Raw genomic sequence first — 25,406 nt, 5'->3', positions numbered from 1 at the left:
TAAGGGAACAAGTAAACATGTATGATCTAATGCGTAGCAGGAATATGCATGATTTATGTGCAATGCATGAACCCTTTATTATCTTTCATTTAAGCTTTCCTCTTTCCATATGCATTTCCTATTAAATGTACACAACTTTAAGTTCCTCTTTTTAATTTACCATTGCCCGCGGATACACCAAACGGGTACAGCCCCCGAGGACAAGTAGAGTTCCCGAGGTAACTTAGCACACAATTTGTATTTTATTTTCGGGTTCCAAACTTAGCCCTCGACCGATATTAGGAAATAGTACCATCAATCGGAACATTGGAAAACAGCATCCAAAGTCGAGAACACCATAGAAAACAGCATCCACTGGCGTCACTTTCTTGGTATACCAAAACAACAACAGTTGTGTCAAAACACACCACCTCAGGCAAAGTGACGGACTCTCCCTAAAACCGTGGCCAGGAGAAGAACCTCAATATCGGGTTCAGGGGCATCAACAACGCACACGGAGTTTTTGTATCTTCACGGTTTCCCCGAACCGCAACCTCCAAGATTCTCACACTATAGAAGGGACATCAAGGAAACATAAATTATAATGTTATTCATTTTCTTTTATCTTGTTATTAATTCATCTCTTTTCATTTGCAAATCAGCATGCAGAATGAATAACATAAGCTTGCAAATAAGCATGCAAAAATAAGCTCGCAAATCAGCATGTGCAACTCTTCACGGGACCACAACCCGTGACAACAGAGAACAATATAGAAAAATCATAATATCACATTTGACTTTTGCAATGCATTAAAACAATTAAAACAGAGAACAACCTGTCCTCGAGTCTCACCCTGCCCCCGATGGTCCAATTGGCCACCAATGCTCTCAAAAAAAATCATAAAGGGTATGCCACTTAAGCATTCTTTTCACACGCTTTTCAATGCACATTCAAGTATGCAAGTTGTGCATGAAACAATAAATGCATGCTTCCATGCTATGCACATACTCATGCCAAATGCAAGAGTTCATTCATGAATCATTCCAATTAAAACATATGAACAACCATGCCATTTTGACCCCGCAAAAGCATCTAAATTGCACAAGTACCCTCGTTTACAACAATGGTTTCGAACAAGGATTACTTATAAGTTTTAAGTACATGAGAAAATATCCAACCTTTGTACGCATATGATTAAGTCTAATACACTTGGCCATATTTTATTCCCATAAGCAACAAAAATTTGGACAAATCCACTCCAAATTGCATATTATATATATTTCCCTTTTTGTAAAAGAATCACTGCTCCCATGGCCTATGAAAATAACTAGGCAATGATACCTCAATCAAGCATAACAAATTTAAGCTTAATCATGTTAACATTTCCATTCACCTATATGCGAGGAGCTAAGTCTAACACGATTGGCCACTATCTTATACTATACATGAACAAAGATTCAATCGACCTGACATTTGTCCACAAGCCTGGACAGTCAAGGAAATAACATTCTGCTTGTTCCCCTTGTAATGTATAGTCCAGATTCCAGCAACCAGTATCAGCCAGCTGGGCTTGGCAGAGCACCAATTCGTCAACTATGTGAGGGGGGACTCACAAAGTCAGTACAGTTGACAGGTCCATACATGCAAATTTCTGGTGTCGACTTGAGTTGCTTGTAAAACTAAGAATAGCCAGAACTGAAGCGTAATAGAAGCGTAATAGATCGTGATGCCAAGACCCATAGTTTAACTAAATTAAGTAGTGTTAAATATGAACCATAACCTTACGATGTGCAACTTGCTGTTGTATCTGAAGTTTGCAAAAAGACATAAAAGTGACCAAATATAAATGCAGACCATGTGCCTTTATATGGATATAAACTGACATATTCAAGATTTACAACCTAAGGCAATAATGCATAGATGATGTCTTAATTGTATAAAAGAAACTTGTACTCCCAGTGCAGGAATTTAGCAGGTATTGGGCAACAAGATCTGTGTTTTTCTAATGCAGAGAGAAAAAAAAAACATGATATACGTGTACAGTATCTGTACTTTCTACTACAAGAATACGTAATGAGTTATGCATACCAGACCCGTACTTTCTAGTGCAGAAAAAGAAAAGACAGCATAATATACATACACAGGATTTGTACATGAATTTGCATATACTCACACATGTCTGAATATGTAAGTTCAGGAACATATTTACATGAACATGCCGATAAGATCAATATGTCTATCTTTCAAACTCATGACTAATGAATGCATCAATCCCATATCACACACGCTTTTGCCATAAATCAAAAGATTAAATTTACTACACCCATAAACCACCATGAATCTACTCATTTCTCATAAGTCAAGCAAAAAAGAATTCAGATTCTTATGGATTCCTTAAAAACAATACCTAAATCAAATTTAGGTTCTTTTTCCTATTCGAGCCAAAAGAAAAACTCGTACCTCCGAACCGGTATTTGGGATTACAGCTATTGCGAGAAAGTGATTTTGCCGGCCACCAATCCTCTGTCGTGAAGGGGCGATCGGGAATGCACGAAAGTCACTGGCTATTAACAGGAGGGTTTGAAGGTGGTGTCGTCGGCAACTAGCCGAGAAAACACAGGGGAGAGGGAGAAAGACAGGGTTCCTACCTTTTTCGTTGGGAGGAGGAGGTGACTGCCGCGGGTGGAGGGTCGCCGACTCCAGTAATGGTGAAGGTGGCTGCTGTCGAGAAGGCTTCAAGAGGGATGGAGAAAAGATGGGAGAGAGACGGTGTCGCCACTGCCGAGCTCAGGCTGAGAGGGATAGGGAGAGAGGAGGAACAAGGAGGCCCCTTTTGTAGAAGGGGGGTCTCCCGAAAAGGAAGGAGCTCCCCTTCCATCATCCGGCGGCTGCGCTCCAGCGCCCCTCCCTTTTGCGATTTCGCCCAGCGGGGTTAGGGTTCACTCTGAACCCTACCCCTGCCGTTTTTATCGGGCAACCCTTATCGGGTTGCCTCATATGTTTGTTTGTTTTTTTCATTACTTACCTGCTATGGGGGGCGTGGTTCGGGTCCGAGACCGAGACCCGGGATCCAGACACAGTCTGGATCCGCGACACCCCATTGCGGTGTGGATCTGTGTCTTACCAACAATGTGAATCCACAAGTTGGATCCAAATGGATCCAACTGTGGATCCTTGCACTAAATTTTTATATTTATTATTTCTTTATATATATATGATATTAACTATATATGCCCCTTTATGGGTCCTGGATCCGAAATATGGATCCTAGGCCCATTTGCACATTTCATATTATTTTATAAAGGAAAATACATGAAAAATTTTCGGTTATTACAATAATTTAGATATGCTACGATGATCTAGTTTGTGATGCCATAAAAACATATGCAATTTTTGCACATTTAAACAAAAAATATCTTTGAGAATAATCAACCGGTCCATGTAGTAGAGGTCTCTTTCTCTATGACCTTCCCTAATCTGCTTGTCGAACTAAAGATCCTATATAAAACATTGGTGATAAGTGAAGGAGATACTAGAACCATGGTCAATGATTTGGGAAACTAAAAGAAGATTTAAATTAAGTTTTAACACAATTCTGACTTTTGGAATAGAAAATTTTGAAGAATTTATAAAATTTTCAATTCTTTAAATTTTAAGAGAGGATTCATTCACAGTAAAAACATTTGATCTACCTGAATTAATACTATAGTCAAAGAGTATAGCTTCATTAGGGGTCATATGAAATGAAGCACCAAAATCTATGAGCCAAGAGATCTTACTGGGAGGTGAGGAAGAGGAGACCACGACACCAATTAAGGAGGATGAGCCTTTGAGGAGTGGTTGTAGAGCTTCTGCAAGTTGAGACAAAGACATGTTTTTGTAACCGGAGTTGTTGGTATCTTTGTTTTCTTGAAGAGCTTCTAAGGTAACTACTCTTTTCTCATCTTTTTTGAATTCCGGGCAAAAAGGTTTGATGTGACCCAGTTCTCCACAGTTATGATAAAAGATTTTTCCTTTTCTATTATCATTTTTCTAATCATATCTCCCATTATTGTTCCTTGGCTTCCAATTATTTCTGTTGAAATGAGGAGGCCTATAAGGATGAGTATTGACACCAGATCTAGAAACCACCAATACATTATCCTTGAACTCCCTAGATTCAGTCATGAACTTTAGCCTTGTTTCTTCCATGGAAATTTGGGCTAAAATCTCATGTAAAGGTGGAAGCTCTTTTTGATTTTTGTTTCGGTGGATGATAGTTACTCGAACATGTTCAAACTCAGGCCTAAGCCCTCTCATAAATTGAAAAAATTGTTCACCAAGGATTTTATTTTTTCTACAACAAGCATCATTTGTATCCCAAATTGGCTCCATTTTGGCCATTTGGTCCCAAAGTCTTTTAAGAGTACCATAGTACTCTCTAACACTTTTTTCACCTTGTTTGCAATTGTGAATCTTATCTTGCAAGTTTCATTTATGAGTACCATCATGTTGGGTGTAGGTTTGTTTCATATAAACCCATGCTTCATCGGCCCTCTCAAATTTCAATATATTTTCACAAGGTTCTTCACACACTCCCCATAAATAGGGATAGAACCTTGGCATGAACAAGGTCCCATGCTTTAATAGCTTTTTTGTAGTCTAAGAGAGCTTTTTCTCTTTCTTTGTCTTTAAGAGTTTCCTCTTTGATTTCATCATCTTCCTCACAAATAGATTTTGTGAGAATACCTTGAGGTTCCGATATGGAGTCATCAACACAGTCCCATAAGTTTTTGCCAACTAAGATTCTTTTTATGGTAGTGACCTACGTATTATAGTTTTTTCCATCAAATTTGATAGAAACAATCGTAACTACTACTTTTTCGACCATTGTGTGAAAATCTCTACAAAAAGAGATTGTGTGTAACACCACAATACAAGAAATACAAAGAGTGCACAAAGGCACAAAGGAGAACACTCACAAGTGCACGAAGGCACGGATACACATGCACAACAACATGAAACAAAATGAACTTCAATTCATAAGTTCCCAAGAGGGGCTTTACAATATTGCATATGCACTCACAAAAAAGAATATGTTTACAAGGGCCACTAAGGCCTATTTATAATGCAAAAAGAAGCCACAGGTGCAGCTCAATATGACTGTTGGAGCTGCACCCAACAGTCACATTTGTGACTGTTGGGGCAGCTCCAACAGCTATATGGAGTTGTCCCTTTCACAACAGTCAAAAAGAAAAAAAAGTGTAAAAAGCAAAAGTAAATAAAAAAAGAAAAAGTAAAAATGTTAGCTCATTGGGGTGGCTGACACCTATTGAGTAAAAGGACTGAAATACCCTTGATGGGTATTTCAGTTTACAGTTAAAAGAGACATAATATTTTAACACTCCCCCTCAAACTTAGGGTGTCACGACCGAAAGTTTGCCAAGAAGGAAGTTAAATCTTGGAGAACGCAGCGCCTTAGTGAAGAAGTCTGTCAGTTGATATTCTGATGTAACATAAGGAAGGTCAATGGTTTTTCTTAAATATTCTTCACGAACATAGTGGCAGTCCATCTCGATATGCTTCGTGCGCTCATGAAATGTGTGATTTTTGGCAATGTAGATTGCACTTTTATTATCACAACATAATTTTGTGGGCCCTTGAACTTGAATATTCATATCTTCCAACAAGTTGCGAATCCAAACAATCTCCATGGTAGTAGATGCCATGGCTCTATACTCAGCTTCGGTGGATGAAAGCGATACTTTTTGCTGCTTCTTGCATCTCCAAGAGATTAATGATTCACCTAAAAAAATACAGAAACCAGTGGTGGAGTGACGGTTATTTGTGTCACCTCCCCAATCAGAGTCAGTATAAGCAATTAAACTTAATTCAGACATAGAAGATAGAAATACTCCCTTGTTTACTGTACCCTTTATGTATTTGATGATGCGAAGGATGGCGCTCATATGGACTGTAGTAGGTGCATGTTGAAATGTAGTAGGTGCATGTTGAAATTGACTAGCAACATGTATTGCATGAGAAATATCAGGTCTGGTAATGCTGAGATACGTTAGGGATCCAACCAGTTGCCGGTAAGGTGTGGGATCTTTTAAGAGAATCTCATCATCAATCTTCATCTTCGAACCTACTATTTCAGGAGTTTCGAAGACCTTGTCATCTGTGATTCCTGATCTATCAAGAATCTCACAAGCAAGTTTAGTTTGAGACAAAAAATAGCCTCTCTGAGAATAGGCAACCTCAATTCCCAAAAAATATGTCAGAAATCCTAAGTCTGACATTTCAAATTTTGAAGTCAAAATAGATTTAATGCTCTTGATTCCTTTGATATCATCACATGTTATTAACATATCATCAACATATAACAATAATATAACAATCCCTGCATCAGATTTCTTAACAAACAATGCAGTATCAGTATAGCATAAAGTGAAACCATTTTCAGTCATTACATTGTTAAACCTATCGTGCCAAGCCTTGGGTGCTTGTTTCAGTCCATAAAGAGCTTTACGAAGACGAAGAACTTTATTTTTAGGGATTTCCATACCAGGTGGAGCATCCATGTAAACTTCTTCATTAAGATCTCCATTTAAAAATGCATTTTTGACATCCATTTGGTAAATATTTCATTTTCGAATTGAAGCAATGGTGATAAGACATCTGACAGTAACCATACGAGCTACTGGAGCAAATGTCTCTTCATAGTCAATCCCATATTCTTGACTGTACCCTTTAGCTACAAGACGAGCCTTATACCTTTCAAGAGAACCATCACTCTTAGTCTTGACCTTGAACACCCATCGACATCCTATAGTTTTCTTGCCATTGGGAAGAGATTTAAATTCCCAAGTGTTAGCTTTCTTAAGAGCTTTGAGTTCACTCTCCATGGCTTCTCTCCATTCAGTACATTGTTTGGCTTCTCCAAAAAAATTTGGTTCAAAATAAGAGTGAATGGCACTCAAACAAGCTCGATATTTAGGAGAGAAAGAATCAAAAGATACGAATCTAGAGGGAGTCCTTCTAGTTCTTTCAGTTCTCCTAGGATGAGAATCATGAGTGGAAATAGTCTCACTAGGTTCACTATATAGTTCAATAGCACTCCTAAAGGTGCTTCTATCTCTATGCGAATAAGTGATGGGTTCTCTAGATACATTTTCTTCTTGAGGGGTAGAAGGGTTAGAGTTATTGTTGATCACAACCATTTCATTTTCACTATTATATGTTGATTCATCATCACTAGAGATATCATCATCCTTAGATAAAAGGTCAAAAAGAAAGGAGTAATCGGCATTTTCTAAATGAGATTCATTTTTTTTAAAACCACTATCATTTTCCAAAAAAGTTACATTCCTTGAAACATATAATTTATCATTCTTAGAGTCATAACATTGAAATCCTTTTTGAGTTTCCGAATAGCCAAGGAAAGCACAAGGAATGGCTTTTTGTGAGAGTTTATCATTTTTATCGATAAGAACAAAGCACTTACAACCAAAAACTCTCAACCTATTATAATCAGGTTCTTTTTCATATAGAATCTCAAAGGGAGAAATTTTATCTAAATTTTTGGATGGAAGTCGGTTGATAAGATAGACGGAAGCAAGAGCCGCTTTGGCCCAAAAAATTTTAGGAATATTTTGGGAAATGAGAAGGGTTCTAGTGGTTTCAATGATATGCCTATGCTTTCTTTCGGCCAAACCATTTTGTTGTGGGGTCTTAGGACACGATCTTTGATGGACAATGCCACAATCCTCAAGATATTTCTTAAACTCATTAGAGAGATATTCACCTCCGGAATCGGTCCTAAATATCTTTAAATTACTATTAAATTGATTTTTAATCATCATATGATATGTTTTAAAACATGAAAAAACTTCATGCTTATGTTTGAGAAAATGTATCCAACAATATCGTAAGAAATCATCTACAAAAATCACATAGTAAGCAAAACCACCTTTGGATATGACAGGTACCGGTCCCCAAACATCCGAGTGAATAATTTCAAAAGGTTTAGTACTAAACATAGTTCTTGGTTCAAAAGGTATACTTCTCATTTTTCCAAGAATACAATCATTATAAGATAAAGTATTTTTACAAAGATCTTTAACAAAATGTAGATAGGATAACTTGGTAATGTTGGGATGACCAAGTCTCTTGTGCCAAACATTTATGTCTTTATGTTGGGCCACATTACAAAAGGTGTTTTTAGGAATTTGAAGAAAGTCCACATAGTACAAGTCTCCTTTCCTAGAGCCACGCTACAACAAATGTCTCTCAACAAGTTCTCACAAATACATCATAAGAACCACAAAGGTTCACAAAGAGAACTTAAGAATACACACAACCCGAAACGGGTATAAAAATGAAAAATAAACAATTTTATTGATTTGAGATAAAAACCCAAAACAAGAGTAAGTCTTTACAAGGGGAATAGCCCCATATTTATAGAGAGGTAGAGACAAGCCTTAAGAGAGTTGTTGGACTCTCCAACGGCTCTAATAGAGTTGTTGGGGAGTCCAACAGCTCTTTTTGGATTTACCTTTTTGACTTGGTCAAAAAGGTACCTTTTTTACTAGTCAAAAAGGTAAAGACCAAATCTGGTTTGGCTAATTCTAGTTGTATTTTAACTAGAATTAATTAAACAAAAAATCCTAACTAGAAAGGAGATAAAACATTACATGTCTATGAGATTACATATGAGATATTATATGAGATTACACATTTTAACACTCCCCCTCAAACTTACGGTTGGATAACCGAAAGTTTGCCTAAGAGAAAGTGAAACCTAGGAGCAGCGAGAGGCTTGGTGAAGAAATCGGCCAGCTGATATTCTGAAGCAACATAGTGAAGATTGATGGTGCCACGCAAAAAATTCCTCTCGAACATAATGGCAATCCATTTCTATATGCTTGGTGCGTTCATGAAATGTCTGATTGCTTGCAATATAGATAGAGCTCTTGTTGTCACAACACAGATTTGATGCTTTTGGACTTTCAACTCCCATATCGAAAAGTAGACGTCGAAGCCAGACTAATTCCATAGTAGTTGTAGCCATTGCTCTATATTCAGCTTCAGTTGATGAGAGAGAGACCTTTTGTTGCTTCTTACATCGCCAAGACACCAAGGATTCTCCTAAAAAGACACAAAAACCTGTAGTTGAGTGTGGGTCATTTGGATCACCACCCCAATCTGCATCAGTATAAGCAAGCAATTCTAAGTTAGAGGAAGCGGATAAAAATAATCCTCGAAAAATAGAATTTTTGATATATCTAATAATACGCAAAATTGCTCCCATATGAACAGAAGTTAGAACATGTTGAAATTGACTGGCTGTATGGACCGCATGTGTAATGTCAGGTCTTGTGATAGATAGATACGATAGAGCCCCAACAAGTTGCCTATACGGAGTCGGATTCTCGAGTGGCTCTCCATCATCAATCTTCATTTTGACATTCACAATCTCAGGAGTATCAACATGTCTTTCATCTGAAATACCTGACCTGGCAACAATATCTAATGCAAACTTAGAATGAGTTAACAAGTAATCTCTAGGTGAGTAGGCAACTTCTATACCAAGAAAATATTTCAAAAAACCCAAATCACTCATTTCAAAATGTGTTTTGAGAAATTTTTTAATATCATAAACTCCCTGTTTATCACTTCCAGTGATGATCATGTCGTCAACATAAAGTAGAAGGATGATAATACCTGCATCAGAATTCTTAACAAACAAAGTTGTGTCAGTAAGACAAAATCGAAAACCAAAATCAAGCATAACCTTACTAAAGTTATCATACCAAGCTTTTGGAGTTTGCTTGAGACCATATAAAGCCTTGTTTAGGCGAAGTGTTTTCCCTTTAAGTATATTCATTCCTGGTGGTGGGTCCATGTATACTTCTTCAGCTAAAGATCCATTTATAAAAGCATTTTTAACATCCATTTGAAAGATATGTCATCCCTTTATTGATGCAAGAGCTATTAGGATTCTAACAGTGGTCATTCTAGCTACTGGGGCAAAGGTCTCTTCATAGTCTATTCCATATTCTTGAGAATAGCCTTTTGCCACCAACCGGGCCATGAATCTTTCAAGAGTGCCATCACTCTTGGTTTTCACCTTGTACACCCAGCGACAACCAATAGGTTTCTTGTTGTTTGGAGGATGGTCTTGAATGGTCCAAGTATTTGCTTTTTCTAAGGCTTCTAATTCGACTTTCATAGCCTTGACCCATTCTGGTTGATCCTTGGCTATATCATAACTGGGAGGTTCTTCATAGGAATGAATTAGAGCAATAAAGGCATGATGTTTTGGTGAAAATGACTGATATGACACAAACTTTGCAGGAACCCTCGAGATCCTAGTGGATTTTCTAGATGAAGAGGCAAATTCATGTTCCCTTGTGTATTTATCCAGGGCACACTGTCTTTCTAAATTTCCTCGTCTAGAGTATTGAATACAATCTTGACTATTTTTATGAGGATCAGAATCAATCACATCCATCTGATCATCTAGATCAATTTCTCTTTCACTATCCTTTGGAACTAGATCCAACAAGAAGGAATACTCATCTATTTCAGTAGAATTTTTGTTTTCAAAAAAACTTTCATTTTCTAGAAAGGATACATTCCTTGAAACGTATAACTTGTTGTTTTTAGGGTCAAAACATTTGTATCCTTTTTTATTATTTGCATATCCTAAAAAAGTACAGGGTATAGCACGGGGAGAGAATTTATCATTCTTATCTGTAAAAACAAAGCACTTGCACCCAAACACCCTCAGTCTAGAATAATCAGGTTTTTGTTTATAAAGCTTTTCAGTAGGAGAAATATTCTCTATTGAGGATGAGGGCATCCTATTAATAAGATACACAGCAGTTAAAATAGCTTCGGCCCAAAAAACTTTAGGAACTTGATGTGTGATAAGTAGTGTTCTAGTTGTTTCTATAATGTGTCTGTGTTTTCTCTCAGCTAACCCATTTTGTTGAGGGGTATAGGGACAAGATTTTTGGTGTGAAATTCCATGTGAGTTCAAATATTCTTTAAATTCAGTTGATAAAAATTTTCCCCCTGAATCAGTGCGAAATATTGAAATATCATTCTTAAATTGATTTTTGACCATATTATGAAATATTTGAAAAAAAGAGAACACTTCAAATTTGTGTTTGAGAAAGTAAATACAGGTATATCGTGTAAAGTCATCCACGAAAATTACATAGTATAAAAACTCACTTTTTGACGTAACTAGTGCAGGACCCCAAACATCAGAGTGAATTAATTCAAGTGGTCGAGTGGAGACAAAAGTTCTTTCTTGAAATGCTAGTCGTTTCATTTTTCCAAGAATACATTTTTCATAAGTGAAAGTTTAAAAATTACAAATTTTTTCCATGTTTGGAAAGTACTGAAGCTTGGATATACAAGGGTGACCAAATCTTTGGTGTAAAAGATCCAAGCCTACTTTTTGAACATTGCAGCATAATGTTTTCTTGGGTAATTCCAAAAAATCCATGTAATATAAGCCTCCTTCTCTATGGCCTTCCCCAATCAACTTTCCTGACTGGTGATCCTGTACTTGACAATCATGAAAAGAGAAGGAAACAGTACACCCATGATCAGTTAATTGAGAAACATATAAGAGATTTAGATTAAGTTTGGGGATATATCTAATCTTTGGAACACAAAATCCTTTTGAGTTTTGAGAGTTATTTTCGAAATTTCCTATTCCTTTTATCTCAAGTGATGTTCCATCCGCAGTAAAAACACTCGATCCACTTAAGTCATAACAATGCGACAGTAATTTTAAATTTGGTGTCATGTGAAAAGAAGCACCAGAGTTAAGAAGCCATAAAGGTTTACCTGGATCGGAGGTGCCAACAGAAGAGATCGCAACTCCAGCTGAGGGAGAAGTTCCTTTAAGAAGAGGTTGTAGAGCCTCCACCAGCTGAGACAGGGACATGTTTCCAATGGATGTCTCATTTGATTCTTTTGATTCAACAACAACTACCTTCTTCTCATAAGATTTTTTCAACTTTGGACAGTAAGTTTTAACATGTCCGGGTTCATGACAGTAATAACAAATAACTTTTCTCCTTTCAAAATCGCCTCCTTGCCTTTCATTGTTTATTCTCCCAATATGTGGATGTTTGTATGTGCGAATGTGATTACCTGGTCTAGATACAGCTAAAACTGTATCATCATCGCTTTTGTCGACTCGTTTCTTGAGTCTATTTTCTTCCATACTTAGCTCTTCAATGGTATCTTCAATAGAGGGAACATTTCCCCGATGTAGAAGAGCGGACTTGGTTGATTCAAATTCGGGTCTCAACCTATTTATAAATTGAAAAAAATGCTCCGCATTTACTTGATTTTGGCGAAGCTCAATGTCTTGTGGACAATGCCACTTTGGTTCAAGAAGAGCCAACTCTTCCCATAGTTCGGATAAGCTATTGTAGTATTCTCTAATACTTCTCTCTCCTTGAACCATATTCCGAACCTTTTCTTGTAAGTTACATATATGAGCAATATCTTTAAGAGAATACATTCTCTTAAGATATTCCCACGCATCATTAGCATGTTCAAATTTTGCGAGACTTGAACACTTCTTTATGTCTACACTAGAAATTAGCCAAGACATGATTTTGGCGTGACCCATTCTCCATTCTTTCCATTCCTTTTCATATGTGGAGATGGCCTTAGTTTTTTCCACCTCCAAAAGAGGTACTTCTCTTCCACCTTCTTCTTTAGTGAGCGTTAGTTTAGGTTCCTTATCGGTTCCATCAACTAAGCCCCATAGACCCTTTCCCCAAATAAGATGCTTCATGATTGAAGCCCATGTTACATAGTTTGAATCGTTGAGTTTTATGGACTTAATGGTGACATTATCATTGTCATCCATTTTACAAGCTTGGGAATGAGAGGGGAAGAAGAAAAGCAAGTGGGAAGAGGAATATTTTAACCACAAAGATCGAAAATAAGTAGCCTTCCACGCCCTTCAAGGCTACACACGAGCACTCCTTCAAAAAGACTTCACTTTCTTGAAGAGTAGTTGCATGGCACGCTTCCCAATAGACGTCCACCGACCTTGCTCTGATACCATGTAAGAAAGTGAAAAATACGCTACAACAAATGTCTCTCAACAAGTTCTCACAAATACATCATAAGAACCACAAAGGTTCACAAAGAGAACTTAAGAATACACACAACCCGAAACGGGTATAAAAATGAAAAATAAACAATTTTATTGATTTGAGATAAAAACCCAAAACAAGAGTAAGTCTTTACAAGGGGAATAGCCCCATATTTATAGAGAGGTAGAGAGAAGCCTTAAGAGAGCTGTTGGACTCTCCAACGGCTCTAATAGAGCTCTTTTTGGATTTACCTTTTTGACTTGGTCAAAAATGTACCTTTTTGACTAGTCAAAAAGGTAAAGGCCAAATCAGTCCAATGATGGACTGGTTTGGCTAATTCTAGTTGTATTTTAACTAGAATTAATTGAACAAAAAATCCTAACTAGAAAGGAGATAAAACATTACATGTCTGTGAGATTATATATGAGATATTATATGAGATTACATATTTTAACAGAGCCTTCCCCAATCAATCTCCCGGACCGGTGATCCTGTATTAAACATTTATTAGATGAGAATTGGATGTTACACCCAAGGTCCGTGAGTTGAGAAACGGAAAGCAAGTTTAAATTTAATTTTGTTATAAGTCTAATTTTTGGAATAAAGAAGTTTTGGGTTTTAAAATTTCCAATTCCCTTAATTTCTAGAGAAGTACCATCCGCGGTCGAAACAAAAGAAGGTGACACATTTTTAGAATACTCGGAAAGAGATGAAATGTTTGGGGTCATATGAAAGGATGCACCCGAATCTAAGAGCCAAGAAGTTTTACCTGGAGGAGAAGAGGTGGATACGGCGGCACCGGAAATAGCTCCCTTTAGAAGAGGTTGAAGAGCCTCCACAATTTGATTGAGAGATAGAGATTCTTTTGAAGATTCCTCTTTGGATGGTTGAGATGTAGTTGCCATTGCTAGAAGTTTCTTCCATTTTGGGCAAACCGGTTTGATATGACCCGGTTCTTTGCAAAAGTGACACGAGATTTTGCTATAATCTCTTCTTCCTCCTTGATTTTGATTCTTAAAATGAGGAGGTCTATATGTTCTTAAATTGTTACCGGGTCTAGAAACGGTATTAACACCATCACATTCTTCTTGATTTGTGGACATTGCAAGCACACTAGGATTTTGCTTGCTAATGCCCATACGGGTTTCCTCTCCACTTAATTTAGTTAAGACATCTTCAAGAGAAGGAGAGGTAAAAGAGGATAGGAGAGAAGATCTTATTTGCTCAAACTCGGGCCTTAGCCCATTCAAAAAATTGAAGAATCAGTCTTCTTCTAATTGCTTATGACGAAGCTCTATGGCTTCTCCACTCCACTTGGGTTCAAGCATGGCAAGCTCATCTCAAATTGAAGAGAGTTCCGCAAAATACTCTCTTATAGACATATCACCTTGAACAAGAGTTAACGCTCTCTTTTGAAGATAATACTTATGGGACAAGTCCCTAGAAGTATACATCTTCTCAAGATACTCCCACGCTTGAGAAGCCTTTTTAAACTTTATAATGTTGGCATTAATCATTGTCTCAACGGAAGAGAAAATCCAAGACAAGATCTTAAAATTCTTCATTTCCCATTGCTCATGTTTCCTACTATATTCCTCAAGAGCATTAGTTCTTTCATCTCCCTCAAGGATTTTGATTTCTCCTTCTTTAACCAAAGTAATTTTAGGCTCGGGTTCCGGAATCGAGCCTTGAATGTAACCCCAAAGCCCTTTCCCTTTGATGTGAGCTTCCATATTTCCGGCTCACAGATGATAATTTGAGCCATTTAGCTTGAAACCAAGAGAAAAATGGGAGTCTTTCTCACCCATTAGAGAGGAAAGAAGAAAGAAAAGAATACGTACCACAATAAGATTTTAAATCTTTCTTGTTGTAGTAATCTTCTAAAATATTGAATGAAGAAGAGCCTCCACTCCAATCACCAAAAAGTTGAAGGTGTTAAAATGTAAACTGCAATATATATATATATATATATATATATATATATATTATTTAATATTATTATATTTTCTTTTATTATTTTCTTTTTCTATTTTTTTATTTTCTTTTTTAGCATCTAGTTCAATAGAAACTAGATATTTTGATCCAGTCAAGTTCCTGTTGGAACTTGACTGTGCAAGTAGCTGTTGGACTGTAGTCCAACAGCTATAATAAATGTTGTTGGACTATAGTCCAACAGCTATATTAAGAGACGTTGGAATCCAACGTCTCTTTTTGGAGAGCTCAAAATGAGCTCTCCTCTCTCTCCCATTTTTTTGTATATATAGGGGTGAACCCCTTCAATGTAAATAACCATGCTTCTTAAGCATTTTGTTCATGAATAAAGAATTATTTATTTTTCAAGTGTTCTTCCCTTTATACCCTTTCAAGGGTCATGCTTGTAGTGTCTCCAATAGACACTTGTTTGTGAGTTATTTGTGCATTTGTTGAAGACCACCATTTCATTACATGGTATCAAAGCTACGAAATCCTTAGATCTTGAAGTGCTTCTGTCTCGATTTCTGTGCCACATTTACAAAAGGTGTTTCATCACCTTGTTCTTGGCTCAAGAAGATTTGTTTGAAGAAAGGCGAACTTGTGCTACAAAAAAAATTGGTTTTGTATCCTCTCTTATTCCTTTGTCTACTCTTTTTCTTTTCTTTTTATTTTTCTCTCTCTCTCCTCCTATTTATTCCTCTCTTACCCTTGTAAAAGATGGATGACAATGATAAGATCACCATCATTCCTATGAAGCTAAATGATACTAACTATGTAATGTGGGCTTCGATTATGAAGCACCACATTTGGGGAAAAGGTTTATGGGGTATAGTGGATGGTTCCGATTTGGAACCTAAACTATCTCTTACCAAGAAAGAGGGTGATAAAGAGGTTCCTCTAACGGAAGAAGAGAAGAGTAAGGCGTTAGCCACTTATGAAAAGAAATGGAAAGAATGGAGGATAGGGCATGCAAAAATTATGTCATGGCTCATCAATAGCATAGACATTAAAAAATGCTCTAGTCTAGCTAAGTTTGAGCATGCCGATAAGGCTTGGGAATACCTCAAAAACATGTATTCCCTTAAAGATATTGCACATGTAAGCAATTTACAAGATAAAGTTCGGACAATGACTCAAAAAGATAAAACTATTCGAGAATATTATAATGAGTTGTCCGAACTTTGGGAAGAGTTGGCTCTTCTTGAGCCCAAATGGCATTGTGCCGAAGACATCGAGCTTCGCCAAAAGCAACTCGATATGGAACATTTCTATCAATTTGTGAATGGTCTAAGGCCGGAGTTTGAATCCACCAAATCGGCCCTTTTACATCGTGGAAAAATTCCTTCTATTGTTGATACTATAGAAGAGCTCACTATGAAGGAAAATAGACTTAGAAAAAGTACTCCAAAAGTTGATGATGACTCCGTTTTAGCTGTATCTAGACCGGGGAATCATACTCGTACTTACAAGCCGCCTCATTTTGAAAGGCAAAACGGCGACTTTGATAAAAGAAAAGTTATTTGTCATCATTGTCATGAACCGGGGCACTATAAGCCTCAATGTCCAAAGTTAAAAAGAAGAGAAGAAAAAAGAGTTGCATCTGTTGAATCTGAGTCAAAAGATCAAGATGCACCTGTGTCTATGGCTCAACTGATGGAAATCCTTCAACCTCTTCTCAAAGGGGTATCCTCCTCAACCGAAGCCTCAACTGGAGCGGCAATTGCATCTTTCTCCGGTCCAAGTAACTTTCCTTGGCTTTTAGATTCTGGTGCTTCTTTTCATGTGACCCCAAATGTTAATAGTCTATCCGAATGTCTTAAAAATAACTCAAGTGTGTCAAAGGTTTTTACAGTCGATGGCACATCTCTCGAAGTAAAAGGAATAGGATGTTTTGAAAATCTTCAAAAATCCAAAAGATTTTTTATCCCAGAAGTTAGATATATCCCTAAACTTAATTTGAATCTCTTATCTGTCTCGCAAATATCTGATTATGGATGTAATATCTCTTTCTCTTCTCATGGTTGTTGGGTACAGGATCGCCAGTCAGGGAAGCTGATTGGGGAAGGCCATAGAGAAGGAGGACTTTATTACATGGACTTTTTGGAATTACCCAAGAATGCATTTTGTTATAATATTCAGAAATTAGAATTGGATTTATGGCACAAAAGGCTTGGCCATCCTCATATGTCTAAAATTCAATATTTTCCAAGTTTGAAAAAAATTTGTAATTCTGAAAATTTTTCTTGTAAAGACTGCATTCTTGGCAAAATGAAAAGGTTACCATTTCTTAGTAGAACTTTTGTTTCCTCACGACCACTTGAGTTAATACATTCGGATGTTTGGGGCCCCGCACGAGTTATTTCCAAAGGTGGTTATACATATTATGTCATTTTTGTTGATGACTTTTCTAGACATACTTGGATTTATTTTCTTAAACATAAATCTGATGTCTTTGCTAACTTCCAAATATTTCATAAAATGGTTAAAAATAAGTTTCAAAATGATATTTCTGTTTTTCGCACTGATTTAGGGGGAGAATTTATGTCCAACGAATTCAAAGACTATCTCAATTTACATGGTATTACACATCAAAGATCATGTCCACACACTCCACAACAGAATGGCCTAGCCGAACGCAAACATCAGCACATTATGGAAACTACTAGGACATTGCTAATTGCAAATCAAGTTCCAAAAAGTTTTTGGGCTGAAGCGGTCCTAACTGCCACCTACCTCATTAATAGGATGCCATCTTCCTCATTAAAGAATACAACTCCAATAGAAAAGCTTGTTAATTTAACTCCAGATTATTCTAGATTAAGAGTCTTTGGATGCAAATGTTTTGTTTTCACCAACAGAAATGATAAACTCTCTCCTCGTGCAATCCCATGTGCCTTTTTAGGATATGCTGCTAATCAAAAAGGCTACAGGTGTTTCGATTTTCAAAATGACAAATTATATGTGTCAAGAAATGTATCTTTTTTGGAAAAAGAAAGCTTCTTTGAATTTGAAAAAATCCAAGGATGTCACTGAATACTCGTTTTTAATTGATCCAACTTCAAAATCCAATGAATGTGATGTTGGATGTGACCTTGACAATGATCAAAGTCCTATTGTTGTTGAAAATGATGATAATGAAGAGCAAATCCATAGAGATGTTAGTCTACAATATTCAAGACGTAGAGAGCAAAATCTTCCATGTGCATTACAAAAATACTCTGAAGTCTCACCTAGAAGAACGTCTAGAATCTCTAAACCTCCAGAAAACTTTGTGTCTTATGAATCTTTTTCACCCACGTATAGGGCCGCCATTACATTAATACAATCATATGTTGAACCATCATCCTATTCTCAAGCAAAAAATCATATAGAATGGATAGAAGCCATGAAAATAGAATTGGATGCACTAGAAAAGGCCAATACTTGGACGATACAAGATATTCCTCTGGGTAAGAAACCTATAGGTTGTAGGTGGGTATACAAAGTCAAAACCAAAAATGATGGGACCCTGGAAAGATATAAGGCCCGTTTAGTAGCAAAAGGATATGCCCAAGAGTATGACATCGATTATGAAGAAACATTTGCTCCTGTGGCCCGTATGACCACTGTTAGAACTTTAATAGCCTTGACCTCCATTAGAACATGGCCTATCTTTCAATTAGATGTCAAAAATGCTTTCCTGAATGGGAATCTCGTTGAAGAAGTATACATGGAAGCCCCACCTGGTATTAGTATCCCTAAGGGTAAAGCTCTTCATCTAGAAAAAGCTCTTTATGGTCTTAAACAGGCTCCAAAAGCCTGGTATGACCGATTTAATCATGTTATGCTTGATATTGGTTTTCAACCTTGTTTAACTGACACTGCTTTGTTTGTTAAGAAATCTGATGCAGGCATCATTATTCTTCTTCTCTATGTGGACGATATGATCATCACCGGAGGCGACAAACAGGGAGTTGCAAATATCAAATCTCTTCTTAAAACTCACTTTGAAATGACTGACTTAGGTTTATTAAGATATTTTTTAGGCATTGAAGTTGCTTATTCCCCTCGGGGGTATTTGATATCTCAATCTAAATTTGCTCTTGATATCGTTTCCAGGTCTGGAATTACAGATGATAAGAAAGTAGACACTCCAGAAGTTGTCAATGTTAAAATGAAAATTGATGATGGAGAACTTCTTGATGATCCTACTCCTTATAGTTAACTTGTTGGAGCTCTTTTTTATCTTTCCATTACTAGGCCAGATATAACTCATGCGGTTCATATAGTCAGTCAGTTTCAGCATGCTCCCACCTCCGTACACATGGGAGCGATTTTGCGTATTATTAGATACTTAAAATCCTCTCTTTCACGAGGACTCTTCTTGTCTGCTTCATCTTTATTAAATTTAATTGCATATACTGATGCTGACTAGGGAGGTGATCCCAATAATAGACACTCAACTACTGGTTTTTGTGTGTTCCTAGGTGAAACCTTAATTTCGTGGAGGTGCAAGAAGCAGCAGAAAGTCTCTCTTTCCTCCACCGAAGTTGAATACAGAGCCATGGCAATCACCACTATGGAGGTTGTTTGGCTCAGACGATTGCTAGCGGATATGGGAGCTAAAGCAACGCAAGCTTCAAAGATGTGCTGTGACAACAAAAGTGCGATCTACATTGCAAGCAACCGGACATTCTATGAGCGCACTAAACACATTGAGATGGATTGTCACTATGTCAGAGAGGAATACTTACATGGAACCATTGATCTGCCATATGTTACATCAGAATATCAATTAGCAGACTTCTTCACCAAGCCTCTCGCTGCTCCCAGATTTCACTTCCTCTTAGACAAACTTTCGCTCATTGTACCGTAAGTTTGAAGGGGAGTGTTAAAATGTAAACTGCAATATATATATATATATATATATATATATATAATTTAATATTATTATATTTTCTTTTATTATTTTCTTTTTCTATTTTTTTATTTTCTTTTTTAGCATCTAGTTCAATAGAAACTAGATATTTTGATCCAGTCAAGTTCCTGTTGGAACTTGACTGTGCAAGTAGCTGTTGGACTGTAGTCCAACAGCTATAATAAATGTTGTTGGACTATAGTCCAACAGCTATAATAATAAATGTTGTTGGACTGTAGTCCAACAGCTATATTAAGAGACGTTGGAATCCAACGTCTCTTTTTGGAGTCTCTCCCATTTTTTTGTATATATAGGGGTGAACCCCTTCAATGTAAATAACCATGCTTCTTAAGCATTTTGTTCATGAATAAAGTATTATTTATTTTTCAAGTGTTCTTCCCTTTATACCCTTTCAAGGGTCATGCTTGTAGTGTCTCCAATAGACACTTGTTTGTGAGTTATTTGTGCATTTGTTGAAGACCACAATTTCATTACAGAAGGCATGTTTTTCGAGGCACTTGATATTGAGAAGAATCACACCAATTTCTTTCTCCAAACAACCTTGCTCTGATACCATGTGAAAATCTCTACAAAAAGAGATTGTGTGTAGCATCACAATACAAGAAATACAAAGAGTGCACAAAGGCACAAAGGAGAACACTCACAAGTGCATGAAGGCACGGATACACATGCACAACAGCATGAAACAAAATGAACTTCAATTCATAAGTTCCCAAGAAGGGCTTTACAATATTGCATATGCACTCACAAAAAAGAATATGTTTACAAGGGCCACTAAGGCCTATTTATAATGCAAAAAGAAGCCACATGTGCAGCTCAATATGACTGTTGGAGCTGCACCCAACGGTCACATTTGTGACTGTTGGGGCAGCTCCAACAGCTATATGGAGCTGTCCCTTTCACAACAGTCAAAAAGAAAAAAAAGTGTAAAAAGCAAAAGTAAATAAAAAAAGAAAAAGTAAAAATGTTAGCTCATTAAGGTGGCTGACACCTATTGAGTAAAAGGACTGAAATACCCTTGATGGGTATTTCAGTTTACAGTTAAAAGAGACATAATATTTTAACACATTGTACCAAGAAAAAAACGAGTAAACAAAGATAAAAGATAAAGAGAAGAAAAGAAGAGGAAGGCAAGATATGTGGTGAAGAAGTTTGATGGCATGCTTCCTGAGGCATTGGTTCACCACTCTTCATGATCTTCCTCTTGATCTTCACGTATGAGATACAACCCAAGAGCACCAATGATCTAATACCATATAATGAAAATACAAAAAGAGTACAAGTGGGTGCCTCTTATCGGCATACAAGAATACAAGAACATACACAATCAAGACTACTTATGGGTCAATACAAGAGCACAACCACACAAGCTACTTAGGGGCTAAAACACAAGTAAAAAATATAGGAATATTATTAAGAGAATGCTTGTGAACATGTTTAACATACAAGAGGGGTAACACGCCTTATTTATACACAAAAGAAAGCAAAGAAGAGCCATTGGGAAGTGCTCCGAACAACTAGAAATATAGCTGATGGGACTACTTCCCAACAGTTAGAAATATAGCTTTTGGGAGCACTCCCAGTAACTCTATTCCAAGGGCATTATAAGGACTATAATGCCCTTGAAGAAAGAATAAAATATATTAAGGAAAACCCTAAAGGGTCCTCTAAGAACACCACTAATTATATAATGTGTAATAACAAAAATACCCCTAATGGGTTTCACTTATTACATAAAGAAATATATATATATACTTTAACACCTAGATTCTCCAGGTTTTTCTTTTTTCAATTTATGAGCCTTTCAATTTCTTAAATTATTATATTGGAATTATTATACCACAGAAGTGAGTATGGTTTTGTGGATACAGATATAGTCCATAGGAATCCTGAATATAGTGGGCTTTAAGATTTAAAATTGAACACACGAGTTTAAACCTGTGAAGCCAAGGAACCCTGACTGTAGAATAGGAGAAAAGAAAGCAAAGAAAAAACCTGTGTAGTCAAATGCATCTGTGCTGCCAAACTGAGCACAGCTCTCAGAGTATGATATAGCAGACCCAGAACTAGACCGATTGCTTGACTCTTCTTCCAAAACCTTTTCATTTTGAGGCTCATATTCACTAGTTCCATCTTCACTTTCTTGGTCTACTTCATCCAACCTTCGTTTGTGCAATTTCTGCTCTTTAGTCTTACCAGGAACATGTTTCACCTTAGAAGTTTTGCGCTGCACTGACTCAGCAGCCTCTCCACGGGAATGCAGTGGTATGTAGTTCGTAAGTGAACCCTTTGTTCTCCATCTTGAACCACATGCATTGCATAAAACTGGCTTGTCAGGCGGTCCATTTCTCCAAAGAGGGGTACCTGAACCATTAACTAAGCTTCAGAAATAGAAGCACAGGTCACCCATATATACTGATATACACATACAACAGTTAAGAGTCATAGTGGAAGTGAAAATGGCATTTCTGTAAGATTATTTCTGTAGCTAACACAATTTTGAATTAGAGCAAGCCCTAACTAGCAAAGTGAAGATGTGGCACACATCCATCGGTACCACGTCACAGAGCACCCCTTTGCTTCCAACTACCGATGTTAATCAGCACTAGGCACTGCCTTCTCACCCACTGCTCGGTAGAACTATAATGCAACCCATAAAAGCATCATCATGAATGGAAGGACACCTTGATATTTTTAATATATGAATTACAAAAGCTAAGACATACCGACAATTTACAACTTCTGTTTTCTAAGTCATCATCCTAAAGTACACCCACTAAATTCAGTAGTGAAGAAACAACTTAAATGTAATATAGTGTGTTTTTACACTTAGATAAATTCTGGATTTCTGAAAATTTGGCTAAGTGTTGTAGAGATATCGGTAAAATACCCGATGTTAGGTGATGATATTTGAGTCTGGGCTTGGCTCAGGTCTCATCGACGAGACCTAAACGAGCCAACTTAAATGTGATAAAAACTTTTAATTTCGAACTTTAAAAGTTATCAGAGCATTACAAGTTAATCTTGATTACATCATAGGATAGATTGAGAAGATAACATTGGAAATACCAATTGAAAATCTGGCTCTCATATGATGTGTGTACACCTTTTTTGGGTAAAACCAGACAACTAAATTGGTACTGTCTGACCTGCAGGAGACATTTCACACTGCCAGACAGTACAAGAAACACAGCCTGCAAGCCAGTGCCATCCAGGGTTTAAGATATGCAGCCTTACTTTTGGTTAAAATTGGTGAACTAGATACTAGACTATTCACATTGTGCTAAAACTCCACATCCTCTGCAAACATGCAGCTACACTTCTTCAATTAAGTAGCTATTGAAAGTAACAACCAGCTTATTGAGGTCACACTTTAGAGAGCTCTGTACCTTCAAAATTACATATGTGAAGTGACATTTCTGAAAATTGGCTAGTGAAGCGATTACCAATTTTCGAGATCACAGTAAATTCTCTTCCAGAAGAGCTCTATACCTTTCAATATTCAAATCTACTGTTGTACTATTAATAATGACTCTGAATAATCTCGCTCAAGTTTCTGGTTCAAGCAACTTTACTGGTACCTTACACGGTTGAACTCAGACATGATGAAATTGAAAAAGACAATCCAGAGAAATCTCTAAGGTACTAGCCATGAACAAATGACAAAGACTCTGACAATCAATATGCCTTCATAGCAGTTCAGTGAACTTTCAGTTCTTGCTGCTTTAAAGGTATAATGCATGGTTGAATATACAGAGTGATTTGAAAGCACAATGTCAAAACGAACTTCGGGCAGAAAGAGTGAACCAGAAGAAGAACAAAGTTACTAGCCATGAACAAAAAGACAAAAGTCCAAGCATTCCAGTAAATTGTCTACAAGTTAAATTCACAAATGGGTAACTCACGTGGGGAGTTGCGACAGTACTCAAGGAGAAGAAGGTTCCCCACAAATACACTTGGAGCTGAACTACAAAAAATACTTAGAGAAGGATGAATCTTGCAGCGCTAATGCTGAGGACTTAATACAAACCCACTAAAACACAATGGTTACTGCATCACCAATATGCAAAGAGAACCCAAAAATTTACTTCTGAACATACAAAAGAAGAACCATCTTGCAGTCAAATGATCTTAGATAAACATATCAAGAAATAGTGAAACTCCCTTGCACAATTCAATTAACAAAATGGATATAATTCCAGAAAACATGAACTGAATGAAAAGAACAAGATATTATAAACCCAAAAAGCAGAAACAACAAAACTAAAACCAGAAACCAGATTAGAAGTCCATGTTATCAAATTTTTCAATACTATTGAACCAAAACAAATTTTCTTTGCACTCCAATAACACCGAACCCATTCCTTTACCCTAACAATTTCTTCATTTTATAAACATTGAAAAACAATAATACTTCCTTCTTTACGCAAAAGAGAACCAAAATAAGAACAACCCAATACTTTTTTCATCAAAAACACGATAAAAAAACAGAAAGAAATACCATCTGAGAAAAAAAGACAAATAAAAAGAGAAAGACTCACTTGTAACACCACAATGGTAGCATGGCCCCTGCTTACCCATATGCTTCTTCTTCCTCAATCTCCAAAAAAGATATAAAATTTCTATCAAGAAGAAGAGTTACCCACTAAATTTTTTTAACCAATATTGCTGAAAAAAATGCTTTAAATGTTCAACAATCCCAAGAAACTCAATAACCCACTATTTCTTCGTTCTTTCTTCTTCTTCGGTAGTTATAGGAAAACACAAACAACTATACAATAAAAGCCAAAACAAAACCACGAACCCATAGAAAGACCAAAAAGAAGGCAAAATTCATTTCTGGGTATTGGAAAAAAATTCAAAAGAAAAGAAACAGAGTGAATGAAAAACTGTAGATTGAAATGGGTTTCGTTAGAGCTCTTTGTACAATCCATAGAGGCTAAAAACCCATCAAAATTTGCTCTGAATTCTTCGGGAAAATGGAGGAAAGGAAGAGGGGCGCATGACCCTCCTCCATATTTGGTGTAGTAAATGTTTAACTTTACATTGTTTTTTTTTTCCTGACAAAATTTATAAAATAGAAAAATATTAAATGTTGTTATTTATTTCTCCTGTAATAGATAGCTAAATTGTGAAGGAATATTTGATACATATCTTGTTGACCCCTACCGCTTGCACCATCTTTTCTTTTTTCTTTTTCTTTTTCTTTTTTAAATGAGAAATTTGATTTTAAATAATTAAATAAAAGATGAAGTGAAAGAGTGAGTTTAATTTTATCAATTCGTAGATAAAAACAATTAAGAAAAAGCCTATATGGCTATATTGCCCTTGCCACTAGTTGGAATAGCTTGCAGGCCACTTTGTTCAAAATGTCATAGCTTATCTCATGAAATGACGCTCACGTCCCTTTCTCTTG

The 25,406-nt window shown here is 36.7% G+C and overlaps 1 protein-coding gene across 2 annotated transcripts in view; it reads right to left on the bottom strand.

The window, feature by feature from the left end:
- Window positions 1-24,967, bottom strand: part of LOC149845302 (GATA transcription factor 26-like) — a 66,222-nt gene extending 41,255 nt beyond the window's left edge. For both annotated transcript variants that reach the window (XM_089995680.1, XM_089995681.1), the window contains exons 1-2: window positions 24,532-24,967; window positions 21,986-22,354 (exon numbers count right to left, since the gene is read on the bottom strand). In XM_089995680.1, the coding sequence (XP_089851806.1) occupies window positions 21,986-22,354; window positions 24,532-24,571 (409 nt within the window). In that variant the 5' untranslated portion in view covers window positions 24,572-24,967. The remainder of the gene's footprint in view (window positions 1-21,985; window positions 22,355-24,531) is intronic.
- Window positions 24,968-25,406: the final 439 nt, after the last annotated feature.

Source organism: Nuphar pumila, chromosome 2 (genome assembly GCF_984573655.1).
Source record: "Nuphar pumila chromosome 2, dmNupPumi1.hap1.1, whole genome shotgun sequence".
NCBI classification, from domain to species: domain Eukaryota; kingdom Viridiplantae; phylum Streptophyta; class Magnoliopsida; order Nymphaeales; family Nymphaeaceae; genus Nuphar; species Nuphar pumila.
Note: the sequence above shows the minus strand (reverse complement) of the source record. Positions and strands in the feature narration are given on the sequence as shown.